Source organism: Erythrolamprus reginae, chromosome Z, assembly GCF_031021105.1.
Source record: "Erythrolamprus reginae isolate rEryReg1 chromosome Z, rEryReg1.hap1, whole genome shotgun sequence".
Lineage (NCBI taxonomy): Eukaryota > Metazoa > Chordata > Lepidosauria > Squamata > Dipsadidae > Erythrolamprus > Erythrolamprus reginae.
In genome coordinates, this window is record NC_091963.1 from 89,947,828 (window position 1) to 89,960,748 (window position 12,921).

General features: G+C 41.4%; 1 protein-coding gene across 2 annotated transcripts in view; it reads right to left on the minus strand.

Moving 5' to 3' along the window:
- Positions 1–12,921, minus strand: part of FH (fumarate hydratase) — a 51,034-nt gene that overhangs the window by 11,414 nt on the left and 26,699 nt on the right. For both annotated transcript variants that reach the window (XM_070728898.1, XM_070728899.1), the window contains 2 exons: positions 6,773–6,976; positions 3,765–3,892 (listed from right to left, as the gene is read on the minus strand). In XM_070728898.1, coding sequence (XP_070584999.1) covers positions 3,765–3,892; positions 6,773–6,976 — 332 coding nt within the window. The remainder of the gene's footprint in view (positions 1–3,764; positions 3,893–6,772; positions 6,977–12,921) is intronic.

Below are 12,921 nucleotides of genomic sequence, written 5' to 3' on the forward strand. Positions count from 1 at the left end.
TGATGGATGATCTCTGGCGGGCCCGGGACAGGGATTTATCGTCCTAGTGCTTCTTGACCTCTCAGCGGCTTTCGATACCATCGACCATGGTATCCTTCTGCACCGGCTGGAGGGGTTGGGAGTGGGAGGTACTGTCCTTCAGTGGGTCTCCTCCTACCTCTCCGGTTGGTCGCAATCAGTGTTAGTGGGAGGTCAGAGGTCGACCTCTAGGCTTCTCCCTTGTGGGGTGCCTCAGGGGTTGATCCACTCCCCCCTGTTATTTAATATCTACATGAAACCGCTGGGCGAGATCATCTAAGGGCATGGGGTGAGGTATTATCAGTACGCTGATGATACCCGGCTGTACATCTCCACCCCATGTCCAGTCAACAAAGCAGTTGAAGTGATGTGCTGGTGCCTGGAGGCTGTTAGGGTCTGGATGGGTGTCCACAGACTCAAACTCAACCCTGATAAGACGGAGTGGCTGTGGGTTTTGCCTCCCAAGGACAATTCTATCTGTCCATCCCTCACCCTGCAGGGGTCCCAGAGTGGGTCCGCAACTTGGGCATCCTCCTCGATCCACAGCTTACATTAGAGAACCACCTTTCAGCTGTGGCGAGGGGGGCGTCTGCCCAGGTTCGCCTGGTGCACTGGTTGCGGCCTTACCTGGCCCGGGAGTCACTGCTCACAGTCACTCATGCTCTCATCACCTCGAGGATCGACTACTGTAATGCTCTCTACATGGGGCTACCTTTGAAGAGTGTTCGGAAACTTCAGATCGTGCAGAATGCAGCTGCGAGAGCAATCATGGGCTTTCCCAGGTATGCCCATGTTACACCACCACTTCACAGTCTGCATTGGTTGCCGATCAGTTTCTAGTCACAATTCAAAGTGTTGGTTATGACCTATAAAGCCCGTCATGGCATCGGACCAGAATATCTCCAAGACCACCTTCTGCCGCACGAATCCCAGTGACCAGTTAGGTCCCACAGAGTTGGCCTTCTCCAGGTCCCGTCGACGAAACAATGTCGTCTGGCGGGACCCAGGGGAAGAGCCTTCTCTGTGGTGGCCCTGACCTTCTGGAATCAACTCAGATTAAGATTGCCCCCACCCTCCTTGCCTTATGCAAACTTCTTAAAACCCACCTCTGCCGTCAGGCATGGGGAAATTGATTCCCCTGGGCCATTTCCGTTTTATGTATGGTTTGTTTGAGATGTATGATTGTTTTTTATATTAAGGATTTTAAATTGTTTTTAACTATTGGATTTGTACTGTTTTGCTGTTGTGAGCCGCTCCAAGTCTCCGGAGAGGGGCGGCATGCAAATCTAATAAATAATAATAATAATAATAGTAATACCTGGCTAGGCTACTGCAGGCTCCGCTGGCTTCCCCCAGGTCTCAGGAGGGGCTACCTGTATTTGATGCTGAGCTATTAATAATTGGTCAGGTGGCAACCCTGAGAAGTATTATTTGATTCTCTGGTTTATTTGCCACTCTTTTTGGCCTTGTCAGCCTTGCCTGCCCGAGAGCTCATGGTGGTATCAGGACAGATAGAGGAGCACATCCCATAAGAATCTGTTAATAGAAAAATGTCACTGTTCTACAATAATTTTTAAAACTTGGCTCATTTTTTTTAAAAAAAAGTATATTAAAAATGTGTATATAAAAATGTATATTAAAAATGTGTAATTTGTACTTAATAATGCTGGTGAAGGAAGCCTAAGAAGGCAAGTTACCAGGAAGGTAAAGAAAGGAAGTAGAGTCAGCTCCAGAATGATCTGGGAGGACCCAGGATGCCAGCCAAAAGCAATGCCTGTTGCCATGAAGTCTGGTAAAGTGGCTGCCAAGACACAGGGAAACAGCCCCCAGGGAAAATGGGACAAAATGGTGCCCTGGCTCCTCCCCCTGTGGTGAAAATCAGGAGATTTCCCTAAATGGTACCAATTGTGAGTGGCCCTGCTAAGGAAGCCAGTCTGCTGGTCAGAGGGAGCCGCACTAGGTGGGGAGGGAGATAATTAGCCAAGTTGAGACAATAAAGTGCCAGGCACTAGGACCATGAAGGTGACAAGGACTATTGCAAGGCAGATCCTCAGCAGACAGTTTGCTCAGGCTGCTCAGACTGGTCAATGTCTCTCTCTGCTCCAGCCCTACAATACAAGCCACTTTCACACATGTACAAATGGGGAGCATGAGCCGTTCACTCTGCCTCAGATCAAAAGCACTAAGCCCCCACCAACAAAAGCCTGTTTCTTTCTGAGTCAGCGGTTAAGCGGAGGGCAGAAAATTATCTGGCAGCACGGAAGGCTAAATACAGCACTTCTGGCTTTAAAAAGACCTGCCTACAGGCAAAAGAGGCAATCAGTTGCTACAGCTCGAGCCCAGACTCTGAGCTTTTAGGAAAACAGCGATCCCAGTGAAGGGGGATCGGCTGGTAACTCATTGTACCTAGAGAAGAGAGAGAAAAATCAACAAACTAGAAAAACAGCATTTTATCAGAGGAGGGAAGAGCTAGCAACCACACATCTGTCCTTGTCTGAGGACTGAGTAAAGCTGAGGTCCTAGCACACAGACAGGAATAAACAGTTTAAAAGACTCAGTCCTATGGGATGAATGGATTAGAATAACCCATGTCTAGATGCTAGATCCATCCTCTATGGAGAAAGGCAATGAGGTTTCCCTTCCTTAACTAAAGGTTATAGATTTCTTATTGCTAAAAGAGTCAACATCCTTTAAACAACATAAGAGTAAAAGAGAAGCTAATATTCTTCTCTACTTGTTAAACATCCCAAACAGCATAAAAAACATTAGTGTCAGCCTCTCTGTATTGTTCTTCTTCATACCTTCACTGCATTGGCTGTCATAAGGAAACAGGGGTGGGGGGAGGCCTTTTGGATTGGGGGGAAGCAAGCTGGAGGAGTCCATAGGAATTTTGATTTTGCATGAGAAAGAGGAAGGAGGGGGGAATTGCAGCCTGGCACAGATGCGCAGAGCAGACCTGCTTATCACCAACTCAAGGTTAACAAACTGTGCATTCCAAAAGCATGACACGCCAGCGGAGATGAACCCACCTGAAGCTTATGGACATTTTAGGCTGGGTGGACTATCAAAGGAGGGTGTTGCGATTACTTTGTAAAAGGCATCTTGAGCGCCTTTTTCTTCAGACTTTGCTTTTCTTTCGTTGCATTCACTTTTCATTTAGTAAAAGTGACCTTTGAAGTTCAAAATGGACTCTGAGTTTTACTTTCTTAAATTCTGAGCGAAGCAGACCTGACAATTGGGGCTTTTCTTGCATTCAGTAATATTATGGTGAACTGGTTTGTGTGTATTCAGCTAGTTCTTGACTTATAACAGTTCAATTAGTAATCATTCGAAGTTACAACAGCACTGAAAAAAAAAGACTTACGATTGTTTTTCATATTTACCACCAATGTAGTATCCCCATTAAACTTCTGACTGATTCATATTTATGACAGATACAATGTCTACAGTCATGTGATTACCTTTTGAGACCTGCTGACAAGCAAAGTCAATGGGGAACCAGATTCACTTAAAAATTGTGTTACTAAATTAACAACTACAACTATAACACTTAAAAATAGAAATTTTGGGCTCAACTGGCACAAGTCAGACTACTTGTATGTGTGTAGTGTAATACACAAAATCAGGTTTAAGACCAAATTGAAATGATACCCACCAATGCATCGATCTAGAAATTAGATATTACAATTATTTAGTCTCTATAACAGTTAAATTATGTCATTCAATTATAATTTTAGCAAACTTACAATCAGAGGCTTAAAGACATTCAATTCAAAATGACCATTGCTGCCTCCTATTGTAACAGCAGTATGATTTCCCATCACTTGTGCTGCTACCATAGTTATGGCCTCACACTGAGTAGGATTCACTTTTCCTGTGAGGGGACAAAGATTCGTTAAATTATTAAACAGTGCAATATTTATTTTGCTGTTCATTCTCAAATAAACTTTGACAACCAAATAATAACTCAAATGTTCCTGAAAAGTGTAGTCTTATAGTTAAGGTGTTGGGCTAGAACAAGCTAATTCTTAGCTGTGGAATCACTGGATGATTTCAGGCCAGTCATTTTCACAATATATGCTATGGCAGTGATGGCAAATCTTTTTCCCCTCAGGTGTCGAAAGAGCATGCGTGCGCTATCGCACATGCACGAATGTCCACACCCATAATTCAATGTCTGAGGAAGGCAAAAACACTTCCCCAACCCCCTGGAGGCCCTCTGTTTCCCAACTTTTGGTGGGCCCAGTAGACTCGTGCTTCGCCCTCCCCAGGCTCCAAAGACTTTCATCGAGCCAAGGAAGGGAAAAATGCCCTTCCCCCATCCCTTTGTAGGCTCTCTGGAAGCCAAAAACACCTTCCCAGAGCCTTTGTGCAAGCCAAAAATCAGCAGGCCAGCACACACATGCATGTTGGAGATGAGCTATGGGCAACTGCTCGCGTGCCAGTAGATATGGCTCCGTATGCCACTTGTGGCACCCGTGCCATAGATTCACCATCACTGTGCTATGGGAATAGAATGAAGGAAATATCCTTTGAAGCTGCCTTAAGTTCTTGGATGAAAGTCAGGATATAAATCTAGAGGATATAAATCTAGAGGAAAATCAGGATATAAATCTAGAGGATGATGATGATGTTACAAAAATATTGGGTTGATGAAATGAATCCAAATCTATTATGAATCCAAAACAATAATTTTAAATCCCTGCTGAATGCCTTGAAAAACAGAAAATGTGTACTGGAAATAAAATAGCTGAACCTACATTATTTTGGGAAATCTTTTGGTAGCGATTTTATTAAAAATTACAATTACTGTACAATGATAATTACCTCTGAGCAATACATGTTACAAAAATTATTCAATGAAGTTCCCCTCTCCAAAAGATCTAAATATATTTTAATTTATAATGCAAAACGTAATGGACCTTTAAAATTTTAAAAAGCATTTTAAAAGTTAAGAAAAATATACTCTTGAAAGAGGACTTGTTTCACTTTAACACAATTTCCTTTAATGGCTCAATGATGTTCGGCACATTTATAACAGCTGAATATTTCAGCAGACTTAGAACATTTGTTTGAACTGTTTATTTTCTAACTGTAGACTAAATATGTCAAATGCTCTTCAATTTGCTTCTTCCCTTGTTTACTGGTTTTTCCTATGTTGTTAAGCATGTTACAGTGGTACCTCGGTTCTCAACCATAATCCGTTCTAGAACTGTGGTTGAGAACTGATTTGGTCGAGAACCGAATTAATTTATCCCATAGGAAATAATGGAAATGGATTTAATTGGTTCCCAGCCCATTGACTTGCTGGGAACCAATTAAATCTACAGTATTTCCTCTATTTCCTATGGGATAAAGATCTCAGGGGACGGGATGAGAGGGAATGGGAGTCGGAACGCCCCTCCTGGCCGCCCTCTTAATAGCCTTCCAGTCTCTACCTTGTAACTTCTCCATGCAGCATGAAGGGTAGGGCTGGCTACCATACCAGCAGCTTCGTGGGGGCTACTTTCCTCAGCGTTCAGTCGGTTACCTACAAGCAGCTGCACCAATTTTTTTTTCCTGGCGGTGGCGGCTCCGGGGCTTCCCTTAAAGGAGCAGCAGCAGCGTCTGGAATGTCGCGCGGTTCAGTGGGTTACCTCCAGGAAGTTGCACCAACTTTTTCTTTCCCCGTGGCGGCAGCTTGGGCAGCTTCCGGGAAGCCGCCGGAGCCGCCATGGGGAAAGAAAAAGTTGGTGCAACTTCCTGGAGGTAACCCACTGAACCGCGCGACATTCCCGACGCTGCTGCTGCTCCTTTAAGGGAAGCCCCAGAGCCGCCACCGCCGGGAAAAAAAAATTGGTGCAGCTGCTTGTAGGTAACCGACTGAACGCTGAGGAAAGTAGCCCCCACGAAGCTGCCGGTATTGTAGCCAGCCCTACCCTTCATGCTGCATGGAGAAGTTACAAGGTAGAGACTGGAAGGCTATTAAGAGGGCGGCCAGGAGGGGTGTTCCGACTCCCATTCCCTCTCATCCCGTCCCCTGAGATCTTACATTTCGGATAGAAAACAAAATTTTCTGTTCAGTATCCGAATTTTTGTTCGGATACTGAAGCAAATTTTTGCAGAAAATTTTGTTCGGTATCCGAAATGTACGAGAAAGGAAGCGTTCGAAAACCGAGGTACCACTGTATTTAAATAAGCAAAGCAAGCAAAGCACCTTTTCTCACTTCATTCACACCTGAATTAAAATATTGTTAATGAAAATGAAGTATAGAACTGAGGTAGTAATAATTGGAGGATATATCATCTGGAATCCAAAACTTCACAGAAGGCCCATATTATCTATGATAGTTATGATGTTTTTTCTTTGAATAATTTGATGTCATTTTATAATAATTCGTGTCTACTACTACAGTTCTATAAATTCAAACTTGTATCTTTTGAAATTATTAAATCTAATTAATATTTTTCCTTATTCTTAACCAATTAGTACAAGATTAACTAAAAAATAAATATGAACAAGAGTTTACTGAGTAGGGAGAAAATTGTTATAAATAATAAATTATTTTTAAATGTAACCATTGAAATACATTTATTAATACATTTGTGATCAATGTAATCACACATTTTATTTCACTTCAATCTATTCCTATTTACTGTACTGAATAAATATGACAATATATATAAAATAATATGCCAGGTTGTAATTAATAAATACAGCAGTCTTTCAATATCTACCAACCCAAAGTTAACAATAAAATCTTGGCAAGGTTACCTGGCATAATACTACTTCCAGGTTCATTTTCAGGCAAGATAAGTTCTCCTAAACCACATCGTGGACCAGATCCAAGAAAACGAATATCATTAGCTATCTTCATTAGGCTACAAGCCACAGTGTTCATTGCTCCACTCAGTTCAACCAAGGCATCATGAGCTGCAAGCGCTTCAAATTTGTTTGAAGCTGTAACAAAGGGCAAACCTAAGGAAAATAATGACGTAAAATATTATTAGCATTCTATCTATTCTAATGCACAGTTCAAACATTATATGATCAATACCTGTTCTGAATGGATGTTCATATAGGGAAATAATTTCAATTTCTTCTAGAGGAGATAAGGCTGCTAGTATTACTGACTGTTTATTAACAATGAACTGAAATCGTTTGAAAATTCCTTAAATAATGAAACTAAAACCTGACAGGAAGCCAGGATATTACTGGCCCTAACTAACTCCTACAGAGTATATCCCTTCTCCAAGCAAATCAAGATAAACACTGCATCTCCGTCCCACAGGGATCTGGGTAAAGCAAATAAACAGATGTGGCATATAATGTATATATGAATCAACACAAAAGCAGATATCTAGATGATGACTTTGCAAACATCTAGAATATGTGGTTTTGTGAGTGTGTGTGGTGTTGTTCTTTGGATAAATAACAGAGGGCCGAATGACAAAATTGTTGTAGTAAATCCAAGGCCATATTTATTTTTGAGATTAATTGGCCCTCCTTCAAAATCAGAACAAAGTTAATTAAGTTCAGAGTTTCTTGACACTTAATTAACTTTGTTCTGATTTTGAAGGAGGGCCAATTAATCTCAAAAATAAATATGGCCTTGGATTTACTACAACAATTACAATAAAAATAATTTTGAAGAACAGAATTTTGAGGGTATTCTTGATAATAAAGGGTAGTTGGCTCAGTTTCTTAAACTGTGGTGGCCCCGGCCCTCTGGAATCAACTCCCCCCAAGGATTTGAACTGCCCCTATATTCCTTGCCTTCCATAAAATGTTGAAGACTCACCTTTGCTGCCAGGCGTGGGGGATTAATCTCCCCCCTCCTTTTTTTGCTGACCTTATTATGTTTATTATGTTTTTTTTATTTAGTTGGATTGAGTGTGTATGACTGTGTAGTAGATAAGTTTTTATAATGTATTTTTAAATTAGTTTTTTCAATTTTTTAATATTAGATTTGTATCTATATTGTATTGATATTCTGTTGTGAGCCATCCCGAGTCTTCGGAGAGGGGCGGCATACAAATCTAATAAATTATTATAATTATTAAAAAAGAAACGGGGAAAGGGATATAATAAAGGTATGATTATTAAATGAGGACTAATTTGGGAAAATAAATAGCACAGATTATGATTAATATTTTTTGGAAATATCTGAGATTTTAACTGAATAGATTAGGGAATATTATTATTTTCGGAAATATGGTGAAAACAAATAGGTGAAGAAAGATTATCACATTGAGATGATTAGTGAAAAACAGATTAGGGAATATTATTACTCAGAATGACAGTGAAATTAAATAGATTAGGGAAGATTATTACACTGGGAATGACAGTGAATATAAAATGATTAGGGAAGACTATTACATTGAGTTTGACAGGGGAAGATATATAGAATAGGGAAGATATATAGATTAGGGAAGATACATAGACCAGGAAAAATTATCACACTGGGAATTGACAGTGAAACCAAATGGATTAGGGAAGATTATCACATTGAGAATGACGGTGAAAATATATAGACCAGGGAGATTATTACACTGAGTTTGACAGTGGAAGATATAGATTAGAGAAGATTATTACACTGGGAATGACAGTGAAAAACATATATATTAGGGAAAATTATTATACTGAGATTAACAGTGAAAATTCAATATATTAGAGAAGATTATTATATTGGGATTGACAATGGAAGATATTTTCAGTGAAAAATAAATAGAAAAATATGTTACACTATAATTATGACTTGCTAAATTTGAAATGATATATTTGTAAAATGAAAGAAATTATATAATGTTCAAGCACAGAAAGAAGGTAATGTAAATAAAATTGTTAATAACTTTTCCCCCTGCACTGCTATTATTATAATTAGATTTAAGGCATGATATGAACTGATTTTTTTGTTGTTGTTGTATGAAGAGAAGTAAATTTGGAATTTTTCTCTTAAAGAGCAGTTATATTAAAATGAGTGTTAAAAAACATGAATGAGATAAGTAAGAATATAAAAAATGGATTGAAGCACTATGGCATAGTTTTAGTAGAAAAAAGCAAATAGCCAACAGAAATTTTGATAGCTAATAGCGTTTTGAACTTGAATGAGAATAGAAAACAATCTTTGAAATCTGGATGACAAAATTAGAAAAGGAGGTAGCACAAGATAAATGATGTATAACAAAACAAAATAAATAATTAAAAATTTTCATTAAGAATTTGGTAACTGATATTATATTGTATTGTATTGAAATCTGAAGGTATGTGAATTTATATTTCTGTAAGGTGTGGAGAAAAAAGTAAAAAATTTACACCCCAAAACAGAAGAAGGAAGTCTGACTGGTAGAACGAAGAGAACTAGAAGACAGAGTATCAGTGGGCCTATTTAGGCATGCCACCTGGAAGGAGATTCAGAGACTTCTATAGATAAGATTTTTATCCAGAATTTCAGGAAAAGGAAGCAAAGAAGGTTAGAATGACACTTTGACAAGGAAATAAAATATTAATTACCCCACAAAAGAAAAACATGTTGTGATGATGAATGACTTGCTAATCACAGGAATGGTCAGTGATCTCCAGATAAGACATAATGATTTTTTTAAATGTTGTCTTGCTGAGCAATTAATCAGATTTACTGTCTATAATTTCTTCAGTTTTATACCTGAACAAATAATACTGCCTCCATTGCAAAAAAAAAAGGTTCAGTCTAAAAGAAACTAGGAAGACAGGCAAAAGAATTCAGAGCAGGTAGTATTTTCATCCATATGTCCAACTGATCATCATGGTTTGAGGAATGTAGGAGTCTGAAGGTGAACTGTTGGTCCAAGGGATATTGTTGAGAAAACCTTGGATTCCTAAACCATGGTATTCATTATCGATAAGAAAATCTTCTAGCAAGTGATGGGCTGCACATGGCAAAAAGTAGGGAAAATGCCTTTGGAATACATGTACCTAAATCACCTGGAGGGCTTTAGAGTACATCTAAAGGAAATAATCATCTATAGCTACAGAAAGCCAAAGGCAATAAATCCTACACAAAGAAGGGAGCAAGAAAAGGATTATATACCAGGAGAAGCAGTAGAAACATAGAAGATTGATGGCAGAAAAAGACCTCATGGTCCATCTAGTCTGGCCTTATACTATTTTCCTGTATTTTATCTTAGGATGGATATATGTTTATCCTAGCCATATTTAAATTCAGTTACTGTGGATTTACCAACCACATCTGCTGGAAGTTTGTTCCAAGCGTCTACTACTCTTTCAGTAAAATATTTTCTCACGTTGCTTCTGATCTTTCCCCCAACTAACCTCAGATTGTGCCCCCTTGTTCTTGTGTTCACTTTCCTATTAAAAACACTTCCCTCCTGAACCTTATTTAACCCTTTAACACAAGGTTCGACAAACCCAGGCGCCTGGTCGCCAGTGGCGCCTAGAAAATGTTGTCTGGCGCCTAGAAGGGCGCTGCGGTGCCTCTGACCTCTCCGCTCCTGCCCGATGCCGCGGTTTCTGGCGCTCTCCTGCTGGGTCCCAAAGAAGGCAGGCAGGAAGGAGACCTCCATTCTTCGCGCCTTTTTCCCGCCTTCCTTCTTTGGGGCCCAGCAGGAGAGCGCCAGAAACCGCGGCATCGAGCAGGAACCGGGAGGTCGGAGGCACCGGCACGGCAGCGCCCGCCCAGCTGAAGGTTCCCTGTCGTCATCGGCAAGTGTCCTTTGGTTGCCCGGCGGGAGGGCACTGGCGGTGGGAGCGGGGGGGGGGGGCCGCGGCTGCAGCGGCACAGGCAGTCGCGGGGAGATGGCGGGGGGAGGGGGGGGCGGCTAAAGCGGCCCCGGGCACCGTTCCCTGTACGCTTTTCCAGGGGCGCGCAGGGAGCCGCGGCCACCCGCCCGCCTACCGGATTTCCCTCCGCGCGGCTGGGGAGGTGGATTCGCCGCCCCCCGCCAGCCCGATCTCCCTCCAGTGGCTGGTGACGTAGTTCTACCGCCCTCGCCAGCCTGATCTCCCTCCGTGGGGGGGTGGGGGGCGACGAACCGACGACCGGGGGCTGTCCGTCCGTGTTGGGTGGTGCAGGGCAGGCACAGGCAGCCCCAGGGGAGAACAAGGGAGGGAGAGAAAGGAAAGAGAGAGTAAGGGAGGGAGAGAAAATTGAATGAAGGAGGGAGAGAAAGAAAGAGTAAGAAGCAGAAAGGATAGAGAAAAAGGAAGAGAAAGGGAGGGGGAGAAAGGAAAGAGGGAGGAAGGGGGGGAGAGAAAATTGAATGAAGGAAGGAGAGAAAGAAAGAGTAAGAAGTAGAAAGGATAGAGAAAAAGGAAGAGAAAGGGAGGGAGAGAAAGGAAAGAGAGAGAAAGGGAGAGAAAGGGAGGGAGAGAAAATTGAATGAAGGAGGGAGAGAAAGAAAGAGTAAGAAGTAGAAAGGATAGAGAAAAAGGAAGAGAAAGGGAGGGGGAGAAAGGAAAGAGGGAGGAAGGGGGAGAGAAAGAAGATATGAAGGAGGGAGAAAAAGAAAGAGAGATAGGAAGGAAAGAGGGAGAGAAAGGAATGAGAGAGAAAGGGAGGGAGAGAAAGGGAATGAAAGAGGGAGAAGGGGTGAGAGATAGAAAGGATAGACAGAAAGGGAGAGAAAGGAAAGAGAGAAAGGGAGGGAGAGGAAGGAAAGAGATGAGAGAGGAAGGAGGAGACAGAGGGGGTGAAAGCGATGTCAGGTGGAGACTCGGCAAAAAACCAAGTTTGCTTAAAAAAAATTCTGGCTCCTAAATTTTTTGGCTGGCTCCTAGATTCTGAACAACTTTGTCGACCCCTGCTTTAACATATAGTAGATAATGTTAACAATGGCATTACTAAAGGTTTAAATGATTTGTTTTTTAATTATTGTTTATTATCTTTCACATTTTTAATAGTCCATCTTCCCCAGAGAGGGACAGAGTGGATTTAATAGATAATTTAAGGAATAATGAAGTATAATCAGTACGAAAATCAGTACCCCATGAGACCAGGCTGACTGCAGCAAGAACTCTCTGATAAACAAAAATTATAATTTTTTTTAAAATTGAAAGAGGACATATAACAAAAGTACAATATTGGAAAATAGTCCAAAATTGAATTGATGAGATCATATTATGAATGTCAAAAACAACAGGGATTTTTGAGTACAGGCAGAGCAAGAGAAAAATCAAGTAAACAATTGCCATACTGATTTGAGAAGATGGCAAAAAGATGAAGGCACAGGGAGAAAGGCAAATTGATTAATTCTTGCCTTGCACCTCTCTTTTGCAAAATAAAAAGTAGCCCAACTTGTCAAAAGTCACAAATCAAAATAGGTAATTGGTAAGAGAACATCTAGATGTTTTGAATGATTTCAGATCTCCTGGATTGAATGGAATACTTTCCAGGATGCTAAATAATTCTCGTGTGCCAATTCAGTAAATTGGTTGATGTGATGTGCCCATGCTTGGAAGCTGTAAGGACCTGGTTAGGAGCCAACAGGCTCAAGCTCAACTCTGGCAAGACTGAGTGGATCTGGGCATTTCTTCTGAAGGACCATTTCATTTGTACACCCATTGTTCTGGGGAGGAAACTTTAACCCCCTCAGAAAGGGTCCGCAATTTGGGAGTCCTCCTGGATCCACAGCTGAGCTTTGACCATCATCTTTCGGCTGTGGCTAGGGGGACTTTTGCCCAGGTTCGCCTGTTATAACAGTTGTGGCCCTATCTGGATCAGGAGGCTCTGCGCAGTCACTCAGGCCCTCATCACCTCATGTCTTGATTATTGCAACACACTCTACATGGGGCTATCCTTGAAGAGTGTTCAGAGATGCAGATAGTCCAGAATGAAGCTGTGCAAGCTGTCATGGGTGTACCTAGTTACACCACATAACACCAATGCTTCGTGTGCTGCACTGGCTATCACTTGGTCTCCGATCACA